This window comes from Stegodyphus dumicola, chromosome 9, assembly GCF_044657685.1.
Source record: "Stegodyphus dumicola isolate Sdum_Otavi_A_Nest chromosome 9, ASM4465768v1".
NCBI lineage: Eukaryota > Metazoa > Arthropoda > Arachnida > Araneae > Eresidae > Stegodyphus > Stegodyphus dumicola.
This window is the reverse complement of record NC_140776.1, coordinates 60,784,739-60,810,295: the sequence shown is the minus strand read 5'-3', so window position 1 is coordinate 60,810,295 and position 25,557 is coordinate 60,784,739. Positions and strand designations below refer to the sequence as shown.

Here is a 25,557-nt window from a genome sequence, read left to right as displayed (position 1 = left end):
TCGCGACCACCGAGCCTCTAGAGCATTGTGGCTCAATGCTCTAGTGGGGCAGTGGTCACGTCCTGAAACCACAAAGCAAATGCCATATATATAGAGGGTTTTTTTTTAATATATGCTGTTTTTTTATTGTTTATGATAGAAATCATGATGTGCGATAAATAACTTTTGAAATTTAAAGTTGTTTATATTAATAAAAGGAAGTTATTTTGTCTCATTGAAAATGGATTTTAAAAGGCATCCGATTTGAAGTACTAAAACCTAAAACATGTATGGTTCTGTAGTCATTTTGTGTTATTTAGAGGTAAGAGATCAATAATCAATTGATTTTCATTCAAAAATTTCGGAAGGAAGAGGAGAAAAAAATTCGAAAATTGGTGGTTTCAAGGCGCGACCACCACTCGTCAAAGTGTTAATGGACTGGGTTTTACTGTAACTGTTCACAATCTGCCATTAGAAAAAAAAAAAAAAAAAAAAGATTATCAATGTATTTAAATTCTAGTATTTAGTGTATGATAGAATTACTCAGTACATAATATGTGACTTTGAAATAGGAAAGATGGTTTCTGTATTTTAAAGAAAATGTTTAGCAGACAGATGTTAAAATACTTTACCATGATGAATTATTTATTTGCATATTATCCTTTTAAAAAAATCTTTGTTTGCAGTAGAAAATAGGTTATAATAATGGGGGAAAATAAAACTTTAAAAAAATCTGAAAGCTTTTAGATTTTACGTTACATCCAAAGGGCTTTTTTTTAACATTTTTTGTGTTTTCTTTATTTATTAAATATCATGTTCTTCGCACTTAAACCATAAATTTCAGTTCGACACCAATATCACAAAATAGTTTTAAAATTAGCATATCTTTAGAATTTCTGATACACAGTCTCACCTGCTAATAAAGATAAAAATGTAACAATAATAATGGTAGTAATAAATGTAGTATAGATAAAAAATGTAGTAATAAATGGAAATAAACTTTTCCCTCTCGTACAGTGTTGCCATTGCTCTCTTTGAAATCATTTTGTTAATAAAAAATTTGTTAAAGTTTTAAAAAAATATAGTAAAACAAATTCCAAATTAAGATTCCCAGATTCGGTGGAGGATTGCATTATTCAAAATTTGATGTTTCTAGGTACTGTTTGTTTTTTCCACAGTGCGAGAAACATGCATACATTCATGCAGATTCTTCATTATTTAATTTCTTTAAGTATAATGCAGGGCTCGAATATTTGTGAAAACAATTTGAAAAGTGAACCGACATTTATAGTGAATCAATGCAAAATGCCAAACTGAAATTAACAGTCCTTCTGGGCAAATTGTCCCTTTGGACTAAAAAATAAAATCTGCACCTTAATGTATTTCAATTAGCAAAAGTGTGGTTACTAGAATGTCATTTACTGTGCATATCTCATTCCTCATATCATATGAATTGCTGGATGAAACATTTTATACCATTTACAGATTAATGCAGTTTTCAGAAATTAACAATATGAATATTATGAGAAAATGTGATCACCAGAGCTGAGAATTTAGAAAGCCTCCCTCATAAATTAATTTTAAACTTGGTGTATTTCTTTTCATTAGGTGATTTTTAATAAAGTTTATTTACTAATTGAATTTTTTTTTTTTTTTTTTTTTTTCCAGGTACTATCTGTGTGGCAGGAAGTTTCCCATTTTTATTTATGGAATGCATAAACTGTTCCAATTCATCTCAAAATGCTCAATTTGTATATTATGGAGCATTCATTGTGATATTTCAGTTTGGTTGGGCATCAGTTCAAGTTTCTCATTTATCACTCATTACTGATCTCACACCCATTTCTTCTGAAAGAGTTGAGCTTAATTCATTAAGGTAATCTATTATTTGTATTTTAAATTAAAAATATAAATATTAAATGTGGTAGTGAATGCAAGAATGACTGTATTATTTATAAAGCAAACATTTGGGGGTACTATTCCATTTTGAGGACCGTAAAAAATCACCAAACTATTGTTGATGCCAGTGCTTTAAAAAATAATTGTGGCAACCCTAATGCAAGAAAGGAAGTATAATAGTAAATAACTATCTAAGATTATTGTTTTAATTTAGATAAAAGGTTAATTTCATGTAATACTTTTTTATTACAGTCAAAAGTAGTTAATTCGGACACCCATAATCCGGACCTTAAAGCTACAAACTTTCTGCGCATGCGACGCATTGACGCAAGACCTTTACAGCTGCGAATATGCACATGCACAAAATACATTTACGCATGCGCGTTTAATGTATAACGGACAGTATACGCTAAGCTAAAATTATCTAATTCAGTTAATGTTGCAGATTGCGTTGTTCCTTAATCTTCCAATTGGATCCGGCTTATTATTTTTTGCTGACTGTTAGAGCAATTTTATAAAAGTAAGCTTGAACTTTCGATTATGTCAAATAGAATTTCCGATATTTATTTAGTAATATGTAAAGGATCTACAAAGCGAAAGTATGTTTCGAAGTCCACTAAACAAAAAGTGGAATTGCTGCAAATAATGGATAAAGGCATGAAGAAACTGACAGAGAGGTGATTTTTTTTCTCTAACCATTCCGAAATCTGTTTATCAATTTCACGCTGCTCTACGGCCGGGGAGGAGGGAAAACGCTGCGGCGCGCAATGAATTGGAAGTTGATCTGTCAGCACTATCCTTATCTTCAGGGCAGATGTTTTTATTTTATTTGGCTTATAATTTCTTACTAAATGTAGTATTTCATCTCGATGTACTCCGCCTTTGATATGATTTAAATCAAATTCCTTGTCATTATAATTCGCTTCCGATAGCGAAGAAAGTGACAGAGGTTATTTATTGAAAACGAAAAAATTTTGATTGACAAATTAGTCGGTATTCTCGACCCAGAAATTATAGGACTTGAACAGTGGAACTTTGTAACCAAACAAGAAATTATGTCTGTTTATAGAATTAAAGAGAAAGTATTATCACATAAAACGAAGCAACTTAAACAACTTACATTGAAAGAAATGTTTAATAAAGTAAACAAATAAATATTAAGCTTTTTTTTCTAAATTTTGATACCCTTTAGATCATAATTGTTCTTTATTTCATAAATTACGGTTTCATATTTTTAATTTTATAATTTCTGCATGCCATCTTACCAGATTTGAACTGATGATCTATAATCTGGAAAAGTCGGTAATCCAGAATCGCCGAAGTCCCGACGAGTCCAGATTAATGACTTTTGACTGTATTATAATTTACATAAAAAAGGCTAAACATAACTGATTGGCAGCATAAGAGTAAACTATTTCAGATCATTATTATAATTTAAATAAACAAAGGCTAAACATAACTGAATGCATTCCTGCATCGGTATTTCGCTACAGAGTTCTCGCTAAAGCATAATTTCATCTCGTTTGTTATTCAAACATAATTTTCTATAATGAATGATGCCTTTTCTTTGAAAAAATTCGATTGCAGACTTTTTTTTTCAGATGGGCGATTCCGAAATCCATAGGATATCAAAAAAGGATTTAATAATCAAGCTAGTATTTCAATGGCGTCTTAAGATATATAGAACTAGCTAAACTTATGCAATTTGAAATCAGTGCAAATGCTAGATTTGGCTTGCTGTTAAATGGGCATGTTAGCTAGATTTGGCGCTTTTGCGTATACATTTTCGATGCAGTTTTTTTACGGTCCTCAAAACGGTTAGTACCCATTTGGGTTATATAATGTAAAGCTTTGTGTTGATTCTTTTCAGAGTATTGCAATCAATATTGTTGTATTTTATTGCATTGTATTCATTGTATTTAGACTAACAAAATTCTGTTTAGTCAAAAATATATTATGTAGATCTGCTTATATTAAGAATAAAGTCCTCATGTACTTTTAATTTCATGAAATTTTTATTCTTAAATTTATTCTATTCTTGTGCTCATTGATTATTTTTTGTTCTGTTCTCAAGAGATTTTTTTTAACTCCAATGCAGCATTTATTTTTTCAGCATCTTCATTTATTTTTTCAGAAGCACTTGTATTCACATTATTCAATTTTATGCATTTAAAGTATTAAAATTTATGACATTAGTGATTATCATCACATATGTATTAGTTGTTAAAAAATGTAGTAGATAGTCAATAAATAAATATGTGTTAAAAGTAAATGTGTGTTTTTGTAAAGATCTCGATTTTAACTTAATCCACATTTTCATTTCCAGCATGACCATCTAATTAGGAATAATCTTTCTAGTTATCTGCCTGAATGTTCTGCAGTTGAATGTACAGTCAAATACCGAAAATCCGCCAATTCCTGAAATCCGTGTTGCCTTTCAAAATATAAACATTCAGTTTATAGGTTCAGGAAACCACAACATGGCGTATGAAAAAATATCGAAAAAAAATACTTATCGAATATTAACATCATAATTACCGAATAATAATGAGTCATAAAGAAAATATCAAATTATTGACATCATGATAAGTTTTTTCCTCTCCAATCTGCATCGAGGTAAAAATGCAGACGATTCACTCAACTTTTATTTCAAGTTCACGATTCACGTTCTTGTATTTTCTGAGCTTTATTATTTCACGAGATTGCTTAGTGCTGCCCCCCCCTTTTTTTTTAATCTGGATATTTTGTGGATAAATTATGGATATGTTAAATTTCAGTGCTTTTTAATCATTGAAAGATAAGAAATGCACTCATGGTTTTACTGCTTGCAACGTTAGAAAACGTAAACACGTTGCATTGATGGTAATGCAAAAAGTTGAAATTCTGCAAAAGATGGAGGCAGGTGCTACTCCTCGGCTTATAGCAGAATCGTATGGAATTGCGACACGGACTGCGTATCATATACGAAAAAAAATAAAGAAAAGCTGTTGAAATTTTACTGCAACAGTGATTCTAACACTGTAAATCTTTGCATGAGGCGAAATCGGAAAACCTTGATGCTGTCTTGTACGATGAATGATGAGTGATTCCAGCAGCGGCGGAGTTATGGGGGTTCCAATTTCAGGACAGCTCCTGAGAGAAAAGGGGAAGCAGATTTATGATGATTTAAAAAAGAGAAGCCGTGCTGATTTAAAAATAAAGGAGCCTAATGTAAACAAATAATATAATATAATTAATTTATATATGTAATAATAATTTAATGCATATAATAAATTATTGTAATAATGTATATAATAATTAAATGCATCTAATATGCCTTATTTATTTTGCTTTTTTAGTCTGAATATTATGATTTATCTTTTCTGTGCTAAAATCCGTACAACCTCTGGTCCCAAGCTTTGTGGATTTCTGGATTTTTACTGTACCTTGTTCTGAAGTGAAAAGTTTTCTCTTAGTGCTTGGTGATGTTAAGGATGAACATTAAATTTACCATAGGCTATCTAAGTTAGGCACCATTATAGGTCATCTTAAAATAGCATTCAAATTGAGGACTATATCTGCAGATGAGCATAGTACTACTGATTCACTAAAACTAGTGACTAATCTTTTTGAATATGAACTCTAGCTCTCATCTTCAGTTGAATGTACCTTCTTCTGAGGTGAAAAGTTTTCTGTAATTGTATACCGTGTTTTTGCAATTGTATATTCAATATGAAAGTTTAGAATTAATGTAAAGTATAACTGTAAATGTCTTGATAGGTTGGCTTCTGATGCGGGCCAACTGAATTCCCAGTAAGTACAGTAGTGCGGCGGAGCAATACCTGTAAAAGTCACTGACGAAGTTCTGGTGCTCCGTCCACTTTCCCTGTCCCTGCTTGGTAGTGTTTGTAACGAACATTAAATTTACCATAGGCTCATCTAAGTTAGGCACCATAATAAAGTTCATCTTAAAATAGCATTCAAATTGAGGACTCTATCTGCAGATGAGTATAGTACTACTGCTTCACTAAAGCCAGTGACTAATCTTTTTGAATGTGCACTCTAGTTGAAGCCTCGTTATTTCTCTTTCTGATTTAGACTTAAGGCAGTTCTCCCTGAACTTAGATTTGATAGTAATCTGTCCAGCTGTGCATCTGTCACATATGTTATTAATTAAAACAAATGATGAACATAAGGGAGAAAATAGATTGATTTTAAAATAAATAATGCTTTAAGTGAAATAGATCGAATAGTATAAAGTATAGAAAGTTAGAGGACTATGAAAACTAATAATGAGAAAAGAAAATACAGAATATGTATAAATTTTCACTTTTCGACACATATAAAGAACTATGGTACTTTCCTGTTATTATATTGCCTTGGCAAAAATTATAAATAGCATATTCTGGCTTTAGTGAAAAATAGAAGGTTACCAATCTGCATATGTGCACTTAGTTTAGGTTTCACATGTGGATATACAGAGAGTGTTCGCACATTTTTATAATGATTTTGCAAAGATTTAACCCTTTGCGGTCGTATGTCCACTCTCGGCCACCAAAGCCTTTTTACCATTCTGGTCTTATGTCTGCTCTCGACCACCAAAGTCTTTTTACCGATCCGGTCGTATGTCTGCTCTCAGCCACCAAAGCCTTTTACCCGTTCCGGTTGCATGTCTGCTCTCAGCCACCATAGCAAGGAACTATACGAATCGTATACTGTATGCATTCATGTATCTTTACACTTTTCCTATACGAACCTCAATGCCTAAAGTACCTATTCACGAACCAATATGGTGCACCATCAATTGGAGATAACGTAATTTAATCTAAACAAAAGTCTCATGAGCACTCACCATGCAAGACGCAGTGGCGAGTCAGTTGTCTTTTGAACGTAATGAAATCGACAATGTTCGACGATACCATGTAGAATTCCAAAGAATATTTTATAAATTGTATATAACAGTAATTAGATATTCTCTCTTCTTAAAATATTCCAAAATAATTCCCTAAAATTCAGCTAGAAGAGAAAACAGGACACCTATGCCACATTTTATGTTCATCCGAAAATTGGTGGCACAACTGGTAGGTGATTTTCATAACGGAACAGATTCAAAACCAGGAAGACCATTGACCTCCGATAAGGAAGAAAGACTTAATGGAAAACTGCATATATTGCGGCATTTTGAAAATGTAAAAAGTAAAGATTGTAGTGTATGTTCAAACAGAAAGATTAAGGGTGGCCAAACCAATTTGGTGCCTTCCACCCTTAATCTTTTTGCGATACATGCACTCGAAAACATGGCCTGCATGTTGGAGAGTGTTTTGAAAAATATCACACGGAGAATTATAAAACATATTTTTTATACAAAAAAATATCACTAGATTAGTGTATTGAATAAAGATATATCTCGTTATTTCTCTTTCTGATAAATAATCTGCACGTAGTCTTACACTGAGAAACATGTTTTGGTGTTAGGCTGTGAACATCATTTTTGTTTTGTTTTGTTTTGATTTAAATCAGATTTTCACAAAAGAATTACTAAATCTTGTTTAACCATCATAAACTTACGTGTTATGTATCCCTGCTGTATCGACGGAAATTAATTCCGACCAGTATGATACCCATCCCCAAATTTAATCTGACCGCAAAGGATTAAATACAAACAAATCTTAAAATTTTATTTTCAAATATGTTCAGTCAGCCCTTTTGTTGAACTATCATATTACATTTTGATTTCCAAGTTAAGGTCCTTTTCTTAAAGTCAATCCAATGTTTTGGAATGCTGCCTATAAAGGGCTTGTTTTAAAGTTCCAAATGCATAGAAATCCATGGAAGACACATCATGCGAAACGGAATAACTTCAATTCTTGTTTCATTTCTCATTTTTTTTTTTTTTTTTTTTTTTTTTTTTTTTTTTTTAATAGAGCAGCAGATTTAGAAGTATAGCTTGGAACTTTATCCTATTTTAACTTAACACATTGAAGCTTGTTTGGATAAAAAGATAGAATTTCTACTTTAAAAATAGGTATTAAAGTAAATTTCTGATAGTAATCCAAATTAATTTTGACATTTTTTCCTTATTTTAAGTTTACTGTTATAAAAGAATAAAGTAATAACCATAAAACCTTTAGGAAAACCTTTCTTGTTTTCTCTGAATCAACATGTTAAGTCTTTTCCTCCTCTTTTCTTGGTAATAAGTCAATCTTTTTCTACTGCAAATAAATATATTCAAGCCCTATCAATTGTAACTATATATTTCCATTTTTCACCTGCTAAATAATCTGCACGTAGTCTTACACTGAGAAACATGTTATGGTGTTAGGCTGTGAACATCATTTTTGTTTTGTTTTGTTTTTGTTTTGATTTAAATCTGATTTTATAGTTTTGTTCACAGTTCCTACAGATATATTTAAAGATTTTCCAATAGTTGTTTGGGAAGCTAGATTTTCCTTTAAAACATGAGATGCAACTTGAGATTTAACAAGAGCTGTATGTGCCTTTGTTGGATATGCTTTGTTTGCCTTTTTCCTAGTCAGATATAAACTTTGACATTTCTTTCCTTTCATATTAATTATATCACTTATTTTACATGCAGATGTATTAATACCATGCTTTTCACATCTTTTTTTAATAATTGAATAAGAGTATTTCTCTCGGACAGCACAAAAATATAGCCCTTCGATCCATTGTTTATTTTTTAGTGACATTTTCAAGAAAAGAATATTTTTAATGCTGCAGACGATAATTGAACCTTGTTCCAATTTGATGCCAGTCCCATTTGTAGTTTAAAATTAATATTTAAATTCAGTTATTAAAAATTGAAATCATTAGAAAAATGTGTAAACGCCCTCTTTAGTCAGCTAGTGAAAAGTTTTATTTTTCTTTGCTAAATACACTGCTGGCCATCAAAACTGGTATATCAGGAATTAAACTAAATAGCAGAATCTTATTTAAAATATATATACAGCATAACAGGACTAAGACATGATTAAATTTTCTGGGGGTTTGGGGTACACAGCATGCAGTATTCAGTGAGCATAGCTGCCCCCTCTATCAGCAACAACAGTAATCTTGTGCTGGGCATCAAGTTGAACTGAACTTAAATAACAGATACGGATGCTTCATTCTATGTGGCTTCGCTATATCAGAATTCATCAATTGTAGTGATTGATGAATGGTGGGGTGCCACGACACGTGACCAGATGTGTCTGGGGCAACAGTCAATCACCCTCTGCATTGAGGAATGTCAGGACAATGTGGGCAACATGCCATCCTGCATAATGTTGTTGAAAAATAGAATAATTAAAAATTACAGTACTACAATGGTAAGAATGCATTTGTCAATGACAGGTGTTTCATTCTACTTCAAAACTTTGCAGTAGAATTGTAATACCCAAAATAATTGAGAAAACAAAAATTGTGTATACAATTATAAACAAAAGTTCAGTTAAATTTTAAACATCTTAATACCTGAGGCCCACCTCTTTGCAAACTGAATGCAGATTGTACTTAACTGCAATCCGTATTTGGTAGAAGGACTATATGTGAGGGATTTTGAGCAGCATATTTTCACTTCACAAACATAGATTGATCAGAAACATCAGTGTTAGGAAGTAGAGTTTGTATTGCACAAACACTCTGTCTTAGAAAGTTTTAACACATATTAGCCAAGTTGTGATAAATGGACTCTATTGATGGTTAGTTTTTTTTTTTTTTTTTTTTTTTTTTTTCTGAGTCTTGTGAAGTACTCTTTGTAAAAATTATATTTCAGTTGATGTTGCTTTCAGAATTTCTATCTTAGCAAAATCACTTCCAGTTGATTGTATTATAGTGCCTTGTGCTAAAACTATTGAACTTTTCATTTTGATCCATCGTACGTGCCTTTGAACGTTTACAAAAAACAGAAAACTGTATGATTTCTTGAATACTAGTTTGAGACAAACTAATTGCTACAAAGTGGTATACATATGCTTTTGGTTATGCAGTACACTTAAATTTACAAATTGCATATCCGCCTTCTTCCAATTTTGTTTTAGCATGGCATCTTGACCTAAAAGAGAAACTCCAGCCGTTCAAGATTTGGAAATCTCTTGCTGTGGGAGTTTTTTTTTTTTTTTTTTTTTTAAGTATTAAGGTTTTTAATAGTTAAATTGAAAACTTAAAAATAATTTTTGTTGTTTTTGTTTTATGCTTTTCAGATTTCTTTTTTGTGTATTTATTCTAGGTATGCCATGACAGTAATGTCTAATATATGTGCATATAGTACTCTGTGGGTTCTTTTAGGAATAGCTAACGATGAAGAGAAGCATATTGGTCCTCAAGATTTATCAATTTTTAGGGTGAGAAATTCAGACAAATATATTTTCACTTTTTTGTATGCTCTATATGTATGTGTAGATGGGCAGGTAGATCTGTTTTATTGTATAGGTGAGATGAGGAACTATTGATTTCTTGATATTTCCAGACAAATTTAATTTTATTTAGGATTTTTGCTGAACTCTGATAGAAACCCATCTGAGCTTAGTATAATAGAAAAATCTGTTAGATATTATTAGAATTTTCATTTTTATATATGAAATGCAATATTTGTAGTTATCTCCCTTCTACTCTTTTAGTTCAAAATAAAATATTTCTTTCTATTTGGACTAAATTAGGAATGAAAAATTCATTGGAAGCTATTAGTTACTGCATATTGTTATGACAGCTGTGCTTTAATAATTTTTATTTTTAGAATGTTGCTCTTTTTATGGTTGGTGTTGGGCTGGTTTTCGCAACATTATTCCATGTCTTTGTTAAAGAAAGAGATCATCAAACTTTTGCTTCACGGGAACAATATGCTATTAATGAAGCAAGTGATGCAATTGAAAAACCTCATCTAAGGTGGAAAGACTGGTTCAAGCAACCTCAATTTTACATGGTAATTTTTAATTAATTAATTTTTTATCTTCTTCTTCCCAATAAATATTTTTTATTGTTAAACAATTTGCTTTTCTTAATTCACCTACCTTTTCTTAATTTTCTATGTTATAAACCACATGTAAAGAGTTTGTCATTAAAAAAAAAGACAATTTTTTAAAAACTTCATTTTCATGTATCACACTATAAAGATGTATATTTGTGCCAGCTTTTAGTGTTAAATTGAAATGAAAAAGAAAAGGAAAAACAATTGGTTCATTTACTAAAACTCCTACTGTATATAATTGTATTTACTTTTTTATATTTATTTCATTATATGCTGGTTATTTGAGTAACTACTTCAGGTAGGTTTGTATATTTGTATAACACAAGCACACATTGTGTAAATTTTGTTAGTGTAAATCCCAGGCTTCAGAACTGATTTCTCTACTTATCATTATTTTTTGTGGTAAAATTATTAGCCTGACAAATAGTCCATAATTCATAAAAAAATATGTTACATGGATTCTTAAACATTCTTCAATCTTTGTATTAAGAAGTAAAATCTGTGGCTACAGAAGAAGCTTTACAGTTAAGGAGTTTACTTTTGACCATCTGTGCATAAATTATAGGCATTAGGACTGCAAACAAAATATTTCATTTATCAGGTGTCTGTAAAAGAAAAATGATTTGGAATACACTGGTTTCCTGAAATTAGGGGGGAAAATCACAAAAATTACGATGACTTGCTCATTCAAAAATAAGCCAATCCATATCAAATTTGAATATGTTGTCATATAAGAGTTGCTGAGTAAAACTGCAGTATGCAAATGAGTGGCACTGTAATTAGAATGCATCATCTGCAGGGAGCATAAAATTGCATGTTTGAGAGCAAGCTGATACTTAGATAAGAAGTCTGGGATACTCAATTTGTAACAATGACCTCCAGGTCTCATTTGCCCAAGAATTGCAATTTATAGCTATTGTGGGACTAGAGACTGGACAGAAATGGGCAGATGGCTAAATGTAAGTCCTTTGGACGTTCATACACTTTGGCAATAATTTCTAACCACAAATTTGGCATCCAGGAGGTTCAGCGAAGTGCTGCCAACTACTACGTTGAGCGTCGTTGATTAATATTTGTTGTTTGTACACAAAGGAATGGAACTGCAATTTCAAATCTGATCCTTCTATGCTGCATCCACCTGAATGTTGGTGTCAACATCAACCAAGCATGGAAGGCTTCACAAAGGAGATCTGTATGTGAGATGACCAGCCATTTGAGTGCCATTCATGTCACATCATAGAAAGGAATGTTTGAGGTGGGCACGTCAACATGTTCTCTGGGGAGCTGATCAATGGAGGGCTGTTCTCATTACTGATGAGTCCAGATTTGCCTCTAAAACAACAGTAGACATCATTTGATGTAGAGGGAACATGGAACCTGTTACCATCTATCAAACATCTGTAAACGAGATGCATATGGAGGAGGCAGTGTCTGTGTTTGGGTGGGTGCACAGACCTTCATGTCTTTCCATGTGGAACCGTGAATGTTCACGCCAACAGAATTGATATCCTTGATGGGTATTTGTGTCCTTATGCCTGGGCAATAGGTAATGATATTCTGCTATATGACGACAATGCTAGACAACACACAGCTAGCATCATGGATGATTATCTTCAGCAGTAAAGAATTCAGTGCAATCTTCAGCAGTAAAGAATTCAGTGCAGGGAATGGCCAGTTCAATCTCAGTTTCATTAAATTCTATATGTAACTTTTTGAGTAATAACAATTTTTGTGATTTTTCCTTAATTAATGATAACCAGTGTATTTTAAAAATTAGAAAAGGTGATTATGTATAAAAGTTAGTTACTTATTATAAAAAAGTTCTGTGGGCAGCAGTTTTTCTCTTCTAATGAATGGGGACCTATACCTATTCATCCTTGAAACTGCTAGAGTTTTAATTAAAATATATGCTAAATGCAAGGTTGCTTTTTTGCCTAGTTTTATGTTTGGCATGCTTTTCTTCTCTCTTGATTGGCAGAACTTTTTTGCTCCTGAGGAAGAGGGGTGTAAAAATTTGGCAGGAACCAAATGCTATTTAGTTTGGTTTTTAATTGAATACAACTTTCCTATTTCAGTTTCAGATCTTTCGAAGCAGCGTTTAAATTCAATATTTCCGAATTTTGCCATAGCAAAAGAAATCCCTCATTCAATTGCAGCCTTTGAAAGAATTTTTTTATTATTAAAAAAAAAAGTGCGACTGTATTTCAACCAATTTTAGGTATGAAAACTCTTGAAGCTGTTCTCATTGAAAAAGTAAATATGTTGGCAAATGAAGAATGATGTTGCAGAAAAAGATTAATTCAGAACTTTAGCGTGTGAAGCATGCTACTTATAAATCTTTACATTCATAATATATAAATAGATTGTAAGTATTTTTGTTCATGTTTATATGTATATTTCTTATTTCTGTCTAGAATTTATTTATTTTACTTTTTTTTTTTTTTTTTTTTTTTTTATTTATTTCCTGATCAAAATTCCAAAACCACAAATTATGTGGTTTTTATAATAAATACATATTTATATATTTTAGGGATTCTAAATTCCTCTATAATTATTTGTGATTAAAATATTTGCTTTAATAATATCTAATTATATATTAGTAGATTTAGTGATATTTCTGCTTGATTAATTAAAATTTCTAATTAAATATATGTTAAATTTACCAAAAGTATTTTTAATTATTCTGCATTTATATTTTTGGATTTTAAGTCAAATGTAAATTAGATATATTACATTTTATCATAATTAAAATTAAGAAACAATTAATTCAAAAAATATGTTTTTACATGTACATTTTTAAAGTTGTAAAATTGTTAGTTACGTGTTGACTGTTTATAAGTTTTAGTGTATGTTGGAGTCTGTGGCAAGTGATATATACTAACTTACCATTATAAAATGCTTAATGCTATGCAACTGAAAGGGAGAATTTTATTATTATAAACTAAATATCATTCAGTTATTTCCAGATGCCAAAAGAAGTTATGTTATGTAAAGACCTTTTACCAACATAGAATTCCTAAATAATGTGTGTATACTATATATATAGTTAAAAGAAAGTTCCTAGTTCGTATGCTAAAAAGTTGCTTAGATACTGTGGTTCTGTGAAAATATTAACATAAGTAAAATAAGGTGCAATGAAATGTGTTATAAAGATAAAATAAACAATACAAACACTTGAATATTTACAAATAAAATTCAATACTAATTGTAAGCAATATGCTAATCAAAGTAAGGCATATTTTAAACATTAGAATTAAAGTGCGACAAATGATTTAAGCAAAAATATAAAAACTAAGAAGCGGTAAATGGTGTTCTTTTTACTTTAGTTAGTTATATATGTTACCGGCATTGTATATAATGCCAAACAATTTTAGGCAAAGTATAAAATAAGAGACTTATTACATACTTTATTTAGGCATTGTATATAATAACCTAGGCGTTCTTTAAAATGACAAATGCTCTTTAGGCAAAGCATGAAAAAAAAAAAAAAAGGTTATGATAAGGCTATTATTTAAAAGACATTCATTCCTCTAAAATACAAATGTTATTTTGAAAAATTAATAAAAGAGTGCCATTAAAAAACTGTTCCTCGAAATATGTAAAAAAAAAAAGATAGTGAGGTAATCTTGACACAGCATAATAAATTTGTATTTTCTATCTGATTGAGACTGGGAATCAGGAAGATCTACATGGCAACAGAAGTTAAATTCAGAAACAATCGTAATTCTTAGTTTCACATCAGTGCCCTTTTTAATACCTTTTTATTTTTTCTAGCAGGGCTCACAAAGGTGGTTGTTACAGTTCAATATCATTATGTGTAACGTTTTTGTAATTGCTTGAAAGTTCTTTCAATGTTCACGTCATTTCTCTGCAGTACTCAAATGGGTTTTTATAAAATATGAAAAATAACTCAGCATCTGTGACATAATACTGTATTGTAGTAACGCTTTCTTTAACAGGTAAATGAATGCACTTTTGTTTTCTACAAACATCTCATCCTAGCGATTCAGCGGCCAGTAGTCCCACGGTTCCTTCTTAGTAGTCATTTTTTGGCTTTTTTACTTCATTTACTAACTTCTGATAAGTAGTTTCGGTTCTTCGAAATGAATCAGAAATGTATTTCATGCTTTGCTGGTTTGTGATTTGGCATATTTCACACATTTCCTAGGCATGTGAATGTCTCTTACAAATATGAAACTATTCAATTTCATACATTGCCTGCTAGTTTTAGGCATTATATACAATGCCTAGACATTCTATAGAATGCTGGATTTCATACTGTGCCAGCAACACACACACACACACACACACATATATATATATGTTTTTCCTCATATTCCAAAATTAGAGTTCATTTTTGAAACTACAGAAATAATATAAAATAGCAGTCGCTCAAACAAGGAGAATATTTTAACTTTCTAAGGTTTAAAAAAAATAATCTCTCGTATCATATAGCAGATAATACATAAAACCTAAAAACTATTCAAACTAAGAAAGATATAGAAGGTACATGGCCTATGTAAATAATAATAACATAGTTTTAGCAAGTACTTTGGAAAGTTTAGCTATAAGTGTGAGATACCTGAGACTATGACAAATAATGATACTATATTACGAGAAGTAGAAGACTGTAGCAATCATGTTCATATTTGTAAGAGATACGGTCAAAAGTCGTTAATTCGGACACCCGTAATCCGGAATGATCTATAATCCAGACCTCAAAGCTGCAAACTTTCTGCGCATGCGTCACATTCACGCATGCGCACAGGCGTTTACGAGTGCACGTAAGACCTTTACGGCTGCGAATATGTTTTTGCGCATGCACGTTTAATGTGTAACAGATGGTATAATCTAAGCAAAAATTATTTAATTCAGTTAATGTTGCAGATTGTGTTGTTCCTTAATCTTCGAATTGGATCCGGCTTATTATTTTTTGCGGACTGTTAGAGAAATTTCATAAAAGTAAGCTTGAACTTTCGATTATGTCACATAGAATTTCCGATATATATTTACTAATATGTAATTTGTATCTACAAAGCGAAAGTATGTTTTGAAATCCAAAATCTGTTTATCAATTTCACGCCGCGGATTGGAAGTTGATCTGTCAGCACTATCCTTATCTTCAGGGCAGATGTTTTTATTTTATTTGGCTTATAATTCCTTACTGAGTGTAGTATTTCATCTCGATGTACTCCGCCTTTGATATGATTTAAATCAAGTTCCTCGTCATTATAATTCGCGGCTAAATCGCAGAATAGGCTGCATCAGTCGATGCTGGGTTTACTTCTCTTATGCTTGGACACGCCTTTTTATGACGTAATATTGGTTATGCCTCTTCTTAAAAACAAGTTATAAGTATGCTATAGCTTCGTATTTAAAGAAAACTTAAATTATATTTTAACTGAGTTGAAATGGTAGGTTTATGATGTTCTGCGCAAGATTTTTTAATTATAAATTTACTTTTGTGTGTTGTGTGGTAGTATTAGCATTTAACGCAACGAATAATCTCTCACAAATATATTATTATGATACCAAACGATTGAAAACGATCATTAGCAAACGATTGAAAATATTGAATGCATGAATTAAAAATTATAACCGTAACTTCTGAAAATACAGAAAAAAATTCTTTTGCTTAAAGAATGTTTTGATTATTGATGAGTGTGTCAAAATCGGTGCGTACGTCAGAATGGATGAGTATCTGAATCTGGATTTTTTTTATCAGTTGGAGCTAAGAGGTAAAAAGACCGTTATTGAGTAGTGTATGGAGAAAAGTTTGATTGCAATATCGTATAAGTGCCCAATTTGTGGAACAAATATGAAACTAGTAGAGCGAAAAAACCGTATAGACGGTTTTGAGTAGATGTGTAGATTTACTGGAGGCGAATGTAGGCATTCGATTTCAAGGTTTGTTCGAAAGAACTCCTGGTTTGTGAAGAGTAAATTCGACAACTCAAATCAATGGAGTTGGTTACGCGCGAGTTTCTGCAATTCTGTAATTTTTTTAAGTAAAAGCAGGTTTCTGAGTATATGAGCAATGGATAATTTATTCAATGTCTGATTTTTTTAAGTAAAAATAGATCGGTGTGCACATGAGCAAAGCCAATGTGGTGCGCAATGCCGAGGTTGTGCGCGATGCCAAGTTTGTACAATTCTGGGATGTTTTTTAGGTGAAAATACATCGAAGTGCACATGGACAAAGCCAATGTCGTGTACAATGCCAAGGTTGTGCGCGATGCCGAGGTTGTGCAACTCTGGGATGTTTTTTAAGTGAAAATAGATCGAAGTGCACATGGACAAAGCCAATGTGGGGCGCAATGCCGAGTTTGTGCAACTCTGGGATGTTTTTTAGGTGAAAATAGATCAATGTGCACATGGGCAAACACAATGTGGTGCACAATGCCAAGGTTGTGTGCGATGCCGAGTTTGTGCAGTTCTGGGATTTTTTTAAGTGAAAATAGATCGATGTGCACATGGGCAGAGTCAATGTGGTGCGCAATGCTGAGGTTGTGCAACACTAAGATGTTTTTTAAATGAAAATAGATCGATGTGCAGATGGGCAAAGCTAATGCGGTGCGCAATGCCGAGTTTGTGCAATTCTGGGATGTTTTTTTAAGTGAAAATAGATCGACGTGCGCATGGGCAGAGTCAATGTGGTGCGCAATGCTGAGGTTGTGCAACACTAAGATGTTTTTTAAGTGAAAATAGATCGATGTGCAGATGGGCAAAGCTAATGCGGTGCGCAATGCCGAGTTTGTGCAATTCTGGGATTTTTTTTTAAGTGAAAATAGATCGACGTGCGCATGGGCAAAGCCAATGTGGTGCGCAATGCCGAGGTTGTGCGCGATGCCCAGTTTGTGCAATTCTGTGATGTTTTTTTAAGTGAAAATAGATCGATGTGCACATGGGCGAAGCCAATGTGGTGCGCAATGCCGAGTTTGTGCAATTCTGGGGTGTTTTTAAGCGAAAACAGATCGATGTGCACATGGGCAAAGCCAATGTGGTGCGCAATGCCAAGGTTGTGCGCGATGCCCAGTTTGTGCAATTCTGAGATTTTTTTTAAGTGAAAATAGATCTATGTGCACATGGGCAAAGCCAATGTGGTGTGCAATGCTGAGGTTGTGCGCGATGCCGAGTTTGTGCAATTCTGGGGTGTTTTTTAAGTGAAAACAGATCGATGTGCACATGGGCAAAGTCAACGTGTTGCGCAGTGCCGAGTTTGAGCAATTATCTGATTTTTCTTTACGTGAAAATAGATCGATGAGCACATGGACACCGAGTTTGTGGAATTCTTTGATGTTTTTCGAGTGAATACTGATCGTTGTGTAAAAGGGAAATGCGGTTGTGTGCGATGCCGAGCAGTAATGTAACTTTATTTATGTGCAATATTTATATCATTTGTGTATTTTAAATTTGTATTGTTGTTTTAATTGTGAATTATATTTAAGACATCATTTTTCATTTAAATTGTATTCTTAATTGTTTGGTTTTGATATGTTTATAATGCTTTCCAACTTACGATATATATTGTCAGCCCGACGATCTGCTCAACAGTAGCAAAACTGTAAACTTTAACCCTTTAAGTAACGTTTACCTCATATTTTAATACGTAGTGTTTGGTATCGTAATTGCACTTGATAATATGAGTTCATTGATAATATGTGTGTGTGTGCGTATGTGAAGCATTGCTTAGTGTTCCAAGTTTGTAGTATTTATTTTATTTTATTATTTTCTTTCATTCTGAGAAATTAGATTTTTTTATTTAATGTGTAGAATTCTAGTATGCCTACACAGAATATGTCGGGATTTAGGAATTTTAGAAACTGATATGAAAGCTGTGTAATGATGTTCATATGCAATAAAAAATATTCTTCTTTTTTAATTAATATAAAGTTAAAAAGTTTTAGAAAATTATGAAAATTGTCTAATTATTGGTATGCCAGGAATTATGTCATTACGTAGCAAGAAAATAATTTGTAAAAATGATAAAATTGAAATGTTCCACAATATGAATTTAAATTAAAAAAAAACTTATTTGTATAAATGCTTTAATATCTTTGAATTAAAATCTTTGAAAATATTGAAGCTCTACAAGTATTAGAGGCTGCGACGTTGTTTATCGTTTTAATAATTGGTAGAATTCGCTCACTGTATCATGGTAATTTTAAATATAAACAATTTATTATACTTATTATCAATAACGCCTAAGCTTAAATGTTATAAATGTAAATTAAAAGTAAAGAATTTGATATTAATTTACAATAATAAACAATTTATTATTGTTATTTTTAAGAGAAAATAGAAAGTACGCGTAGTGTTGCGAGACTACATTGTGACGTCACAAGCTTAGTCCCACCCATTTGTGGACATCACACAGCTCCACCTACTGAACTTTGTTAATGCAGCCTATTCTGCACTTTTATCTAATTCGCTTCCGATAGTGAAGAAAGTGACCCACAGGTTATTGAAAACCAAAACATTTCGATTGACAAATTAGTCGGTATTCTCAACACAGCAATTATAGGACTTAAACAGCGGAACTTTGTAACTAAACAAGAAATTATGTCTGTTTAATAGAATTAAAGAGAAAGTATTATCACATGAAATGAAGCAACTTACATTGAAAGAAATGTTTAATAAAGTAAACAAATAAATATTAAGCTTTTTCTTTTTGTAAATTTTTATACCCTTTAGATCATAATTGTTCTTTATTTCATAAATTACGGTTTCATATTTTTAATTTTGTAATTTCTGCATGCCATCTTACTAGATTTAAACTGATGATCTATAATCCGGAAAAATCGATAATCCGGAATCGCCGAAGTCCCGACGAGTCCGGATTAACGACTTTTGACTGTATAGGAGACTGGAAGATAGGATAGAAAGAAAGAAACTTGTCTATTAATATCTCTGTGCCATTTGTATATGTATTTGACTTTGTTTAATCACAGTTTCTGCATTTGCCTGCCACAGTGTCAAAAATCAAGGTTTATTGCCTATTGTGTGTAATAAAAAATTATTTTAAATGACATAATGTGCTTTTATTTCATCTGTGTTATGTGTAGAAGATATTTATCTATAGGTATATTAAATGCTTCTAGAATGTTTTTCAAGCTGCTGTTTTTAAGCACATAACAGTGTCTAGAAGTGTTTCTATATACTGTCTTTTAAACAAAGCTATAACTGTTGCCCGCTACTGTTGAGTAAGCAATAACTAAATTTAGATATTTATTGGATCTAATAAAAATTTTAAGGAAAATAAATGCGATAGAAGATTGTGTAATAAGTTGGTTAATTGGTTTTGTTTTCCATTAGCTATATTATGTGTTAAAAATATATTTACAGGTACTCCTTGGCTAAAATTGGCGATTTTTGGCAGTACATGAATACCGAGTTTGTGCAATTCTTTGACTTGTTATTTTGGCTTGTGTAGCAGCAATTTTTGGCACAAAAATCGCCGCTACGCAAAGCCAAACTAACAAAACAAAGAATTGCGCAAACTCGGTATCTATGTACACAACAACCTATTTTCACTTCAAAAAACATCAGAAAATTGTACAAAATAGGCATTGCACACTCCTTTGACTTTGTCCATGTACGCATCGAACTGTTAAAAAGTCAAAGGAGCAGCCAACAAAATATATAGATATATATTATCTCAATAAACTACATTTTAAATCAACAAAAAAGGAAATTCATCTTTAGACTACACAAAGGAAATATCCACTTACCTTATTTATGAATTAACACATTTTCAGTCAAATAAAATTCTTTACCAGCATCCAAAAACTTTCTAAAATTATCTAAACTAGAATCTGTACACTGGCATCGCCACAAAAATTCACAAAATAAGAGTCAAAAGTATCCTTCGTAGTGCTGTATCGTCCGACCAAACGCGTTTCCTTTCTTCAAACAGGACACTTAATAATAACATACGAAAACCTAATCAACACACACACAAGCCCTTACGAATTTACTGCAATCAGGCAACCGATTGCATCATAATAGGATTTCCATAACATTCAACTACTCAGGCTACAATAAATGAAACAACAACTTCGCGATAATACAAGGGGTGCCCTTCTCTCTACTCTAACTTTTTATGTATATACGTCATTGAAAAGTGTTGATTTAACTATCTGAGCACTGGGACAAAATTCACTAAAATGGAGAATATAATTCAAATGAAATAATAAATTAACTGAGAAATAGTGATTACTGCAATAATGTACCACCAAATTTAAGTGCTAGTGCAGTAAGAATATTGCACTCATATATTCAGGATAAATGATGAGCATTCTGTTCATGGATTCTGCAATCAAAGGGTTAACATTAGTTTTGTGGATTTTAAATGTTTTAAAATTGAATTTGAAAAATATTATGATTTTTAAATTGTATTCTTTTCAGTCAATCAAATTTTAGTCAATCAAATTTTTCAAATGTGTACATGTATGGAAGTTTCAAATTTTTACATTCATTTATTTATTTACTTTTCTCCCCCTCTCCAGATAGCAGTTTTGTATATGGCTACAAGATTATATGTTAATTTATCCCAAATTTATATGCCTTTGTATATACAAGATAGTCTTGAACTCCATAAGGTAAGCTGGCATTCTTCATTGCATTTTGGTAATTTTTAAATTGAATTTTAAAATATGTATACAAGAAAGTATTTGCAAAACAAATCTTTTTATAGTAGGTATATGTATTCTTTTCTGTCTTTTTAGCATTTTGTCACATAATTTACTTCCTTTACTTTGTTTATTAGAAAAGAACCAACAGAATCATGCAAGTGCAAAAAAGTATCAAGAATTTTAAATTTAACTGCTACAGTAGATTAAAAATATTTAAGTCATTTTTAGGTTGCTAATTTATGCAATATTCATATCAAATAAAAAGAAATATACATATATTATAATTTCAAGAATGTAATAATTATTAAGAATGGTTCCTTAAGTGATTAAGTGATATGAACTATAGAAAATTTATTTGTTGAACCAAAACACTAAACATCATATTGTATGTAAAACTTTTGTTCATTGTTAAATTCATTTGCATGCAATTAAGAAGTTTTATAATCTCAAGAATTAGAATGTAAGAATAACTTATGCTGAAGGCATGTACAACAGGGCTTCTAACATTTCAGGAATCCTTTTTATCTGAGCAGATATTTCATGATTGTGAGTATACACGTATATAGTTAGGAATGTGAATGAAAATGTTTGCAATAATAAATCATAAAGAAAATTTATTCAAAATCAATCCTTTAGTTTACATATGACTATAATTATATTATTAAAGATAAAGGCAAGTACTAATAAGCTAGGTCTGCATGTTTACTTTCACATAAGAATTTAAATCTTGTATAAATATTTGATACTGCAGACTGTTGAATTTCTTCAGTGTTTTTGTGGAATTAACTAATTGTTTTTTTTTTTTTTTTTTTTTTTTTTTATATAAATACATTGAAGATTCCAATTTGTATAAAGTACTAGAAGCATGTATAATACCATTTCAGAAAGCATTGTAAATTTTTTCTTAATCTCCAGCAAAATTTCAATTTTAAAAATTTTTGGAAAAATCGAGTTTTAAACCAATGTCACATAATAATTTGGCAAACTCCCAGGGCCAGATTTATAAACTTGATCAGGCCTTAAGCTATTTGAGATATAGGGTCCTTTATATATCAGTGCCAGATATGATTTTCGGATACCTAGAGTGTTTGGGGGGGCCCGCTTAAAGCAGATGCTATACCATCCGCTTTAAGCTATAGCTTGTGTAGCTTATACGTACCGCTTTAAGCTATAGCTTGTGTAGCTTATACGTAAATCCTGCACTGCAGACTCTTCTTAGCAAGTTTAATGAAAGTAGCTAACAATAATCATTTATGTATGATTTCTGAACTGCATTTTCTTTTTCAGTGTCAGAAATTGAAGGAACATATTCTTTGAAGTTATGCCGTATGCTTCAAATGATCATTTGCTACTTTAGAAATTAAATCTCAGGAAAGGTTATTCTCAATTATGAAAGCATATGTAACTGTAAACATTTCCACTCTTTAGCTTAATTTTTTAATAAAACCTTCAGTTTTATATTCTGATATTACAATTATGTCCTGGAAGTGACCTATTTAAGTCACTTAATTTTTTACAGCTATCTGAAAGTAATAGTTTTAAAAGTAATAATTTGCTACCAAAAATGAATAAAATTGGGTTTCTGCTCAGTTTAAAATGTAACAATTTTATCTTTCAACTGTAATAATCTATAGACTTTGTTCTCTAGAGAGCCACTGTACTTTCTGCATTTAACAATAAGGCTTGGTAATCAGAATTCGTAGCTTTGCAGATGTTTGCAAATAAGCGCCTTGGCTTTTTATGAAATTAATGATTCTGATAGCTCTTGCAAAGCAAAGCACTTAAAGCTAGTGTCTCTTCCCCTACAAGTGTACTTTCCATGGATCATGCATATAATAAAAATGATATGTTCATTGTCATCAGCTTAAACTTTTATGCAAATCCAATATTCTCATCCATCATTGTCCCAGCATGGATCTGTGTAGACACTGACACAATGACTCCATTGTAAATCCTGTTTTGTAAAATCTTTATCGACTTTAAGATCCTCTCTTGTGCATATTCTCAAACTAAGCAATAATTTTTCATACATACTTCCTTCAAATTGTCTATTACTAAAATAGATGATTAGAATAAATTTGAGAAAGTAACTGACATCAAATTTCATAGCTGTAAAAGAATAGTTTATGCTAAAACACGTGGATATTTTTGAGTGTTATGATTAGAAATATCAGAAATAAGTATGACAAAGTTAAAAGCTTAAAACTTGAAAGTAAATGGCTACTTTCTAATTATTATGTACTTTGGTTTCAATATGCAGATTTTTTTATTTCCAAGTATACACCCTACAATAGCCAACCCATGCATGCACATGCTTGTGTGCACATACAGCTTTATATTTAATTGTCATTGGAATTAACTGTAGCCACCAGCTACAAAAAGTGCAAATAAAGGCCATGTAGATTTTTTTTCTCTTATAAGGAATCATGTTTCATATAAAATGCTTCTTTCTAATGTTATTTATGAACAGAATTGTATCTATGAGGTGTAATATTAGTAGAACAAATGTTTTTTTTTTTTTATCAATTCACAAAATTGCCAAAGAATTGGCACCTTTTTGTAGAAGTGTGGATAATCAGGAAATATCAATAAAAGAATGTTAATATAAATTTGTATTAGCATGAAAACTCAACATATTCTGCCACAAAATCTGTGTTTAGTTTTGATGTTTTTACTATAGAATAATTGATGGATAAAACCAGTTTCCTATAATAGTACTAGCAAGTGATTAAATTGAATTTGAGTACAACTCACCGGTTAATCTCATTACTTATCCTCTTATGTATAGGAAAATAAGGTTGTCAGAAGTTACAGCATAATTTGGGGGCTAATGCTCTAGGTCAGTGTTTTCCAACCTTTTCACTCTGATGGAACATTTGTGATAGTGTTCAAGTTCTAGGGAACCCCAGCCTCCATGTAACAATATTTTTTTAATAATGATCACTAATGGAAACAAAAAATCACTGTCATTTTAATCTTTATTTCTAAATAAAAAAGTGCAATTAGTATAATTCTAAATCTAATAATTATTTATCTGTACATATATATTTATCTATATATATATGTATAGATAAATAATTAATTTGTAGTGTAACAATTAATAATAATATTAATATAAAATCTGCACCTGTTTTTTGAAACATAAATGTTGAATTTGGGATCTGATTTTTGATAGACATACATGAGTTTCATCTTCCACAAAAAGGAAATGATTTCCATCCATACCCTTAATACTTCTTAAATGAGAAAAGGCTTGTTCACAATGTACGATGGTGAAAACTGTAGAAATGTATTAATTGCTTTTAATTAAAATTAATTAAATAGCAACTATGTAACTGGTTTGAAGAAAATAATTTAAAAGAAAAAAAAATGTTGGTCTTTGAGCTGATAATATGTATTCTAACTTTGAAAGAGCTGATAGACGTGGAGAAAATGATGTTTTTGTTAAACTGAAATGAAATCTTACCCATGCTTTAATTGGAGTCAGATGTGCAATGTGTATTATCCGTAACACTATAAGAACATCAGCTGGTGTTTTGGGGGATTGATATAAAAATGATTATCTTCCCTTTATTTTCTCTACTTTTCACTAGACAAAAGCATGGAAAATATCAAAAATGCTTCTAATCTTATCACTTGGGCAGGCATTATAGAAAGAGATTTTTTTATTAATAAAGAAATTGGAAACTTAAAATTTAAAAGATTCATGTAATGTGTCTAAATGCATCGTACACAGAGCTGGTGCTATACGTTTTCCCACCTGATGCAATCTCTGTGTATCCTAAATTCTGCTGCCTAGTGCTTATCTAAATTCTGCTTCCAATGCCTGCTCTAAATTCTAAAAGTTTTGCCGTTTCTATATTTTGTTGTTCTGTGTGTTACTAAATTCTAAAAATTCTGCCACATCTGCACTGTAACCGGCCTTTACCATATATATTTCATATTTCTTCTGAATGTTCATATTACTAAAGAAATAAAATTAGCCGCTTTTTTTGTACATTCTAAATGCATTTAGTGTTTTTAGAATAACAGAAATCCTTAATTAAATCCAAAAATTCTAAAATTGAAAGGAAACACCTTGAAGAAAGAAACCGAATACATTAA

The 25,557-nt window shown here is 31.3% G+C and overlaps 1 protein-coding gene across 6 annotated transcripts in view; it reads left to right on the top strand.

Annotated features, from left to right (window-relative positions):
* The window catches only part of LOC118196133 (major facilitator superfamily domain-containing protein 12-like), a 207,559-nt gene that overhangs the window by 164,237 nt on the left and 17,765 nt on the right, over window positions 1–25,557 (top strand). For all 6 annotated transcript variants that reach the window (XM_035367535.2, XM_085823515.1, XM_035367533.2 and 3 more), the window contains 4 exons: window positions 1,648–1,855; window positions 10,082–10,196; window positions 10,589–10,774; window positions 21,328–21,420. In XM_035367535.2, the coding sequence (XP_035223426.1) occupies window positions 1,648–1,855; window positions 10,082–10,196; window positions 10,589–10,774; window positions 21,328–21,420 (602 nt within the window). The remainder of the gene's footprint in view (window positions 1–1,647; window positions 1,856–10,081; window positions 10,197–10,588; window positions 10,775–21,327; window positions 21,421–25,557) is intronic.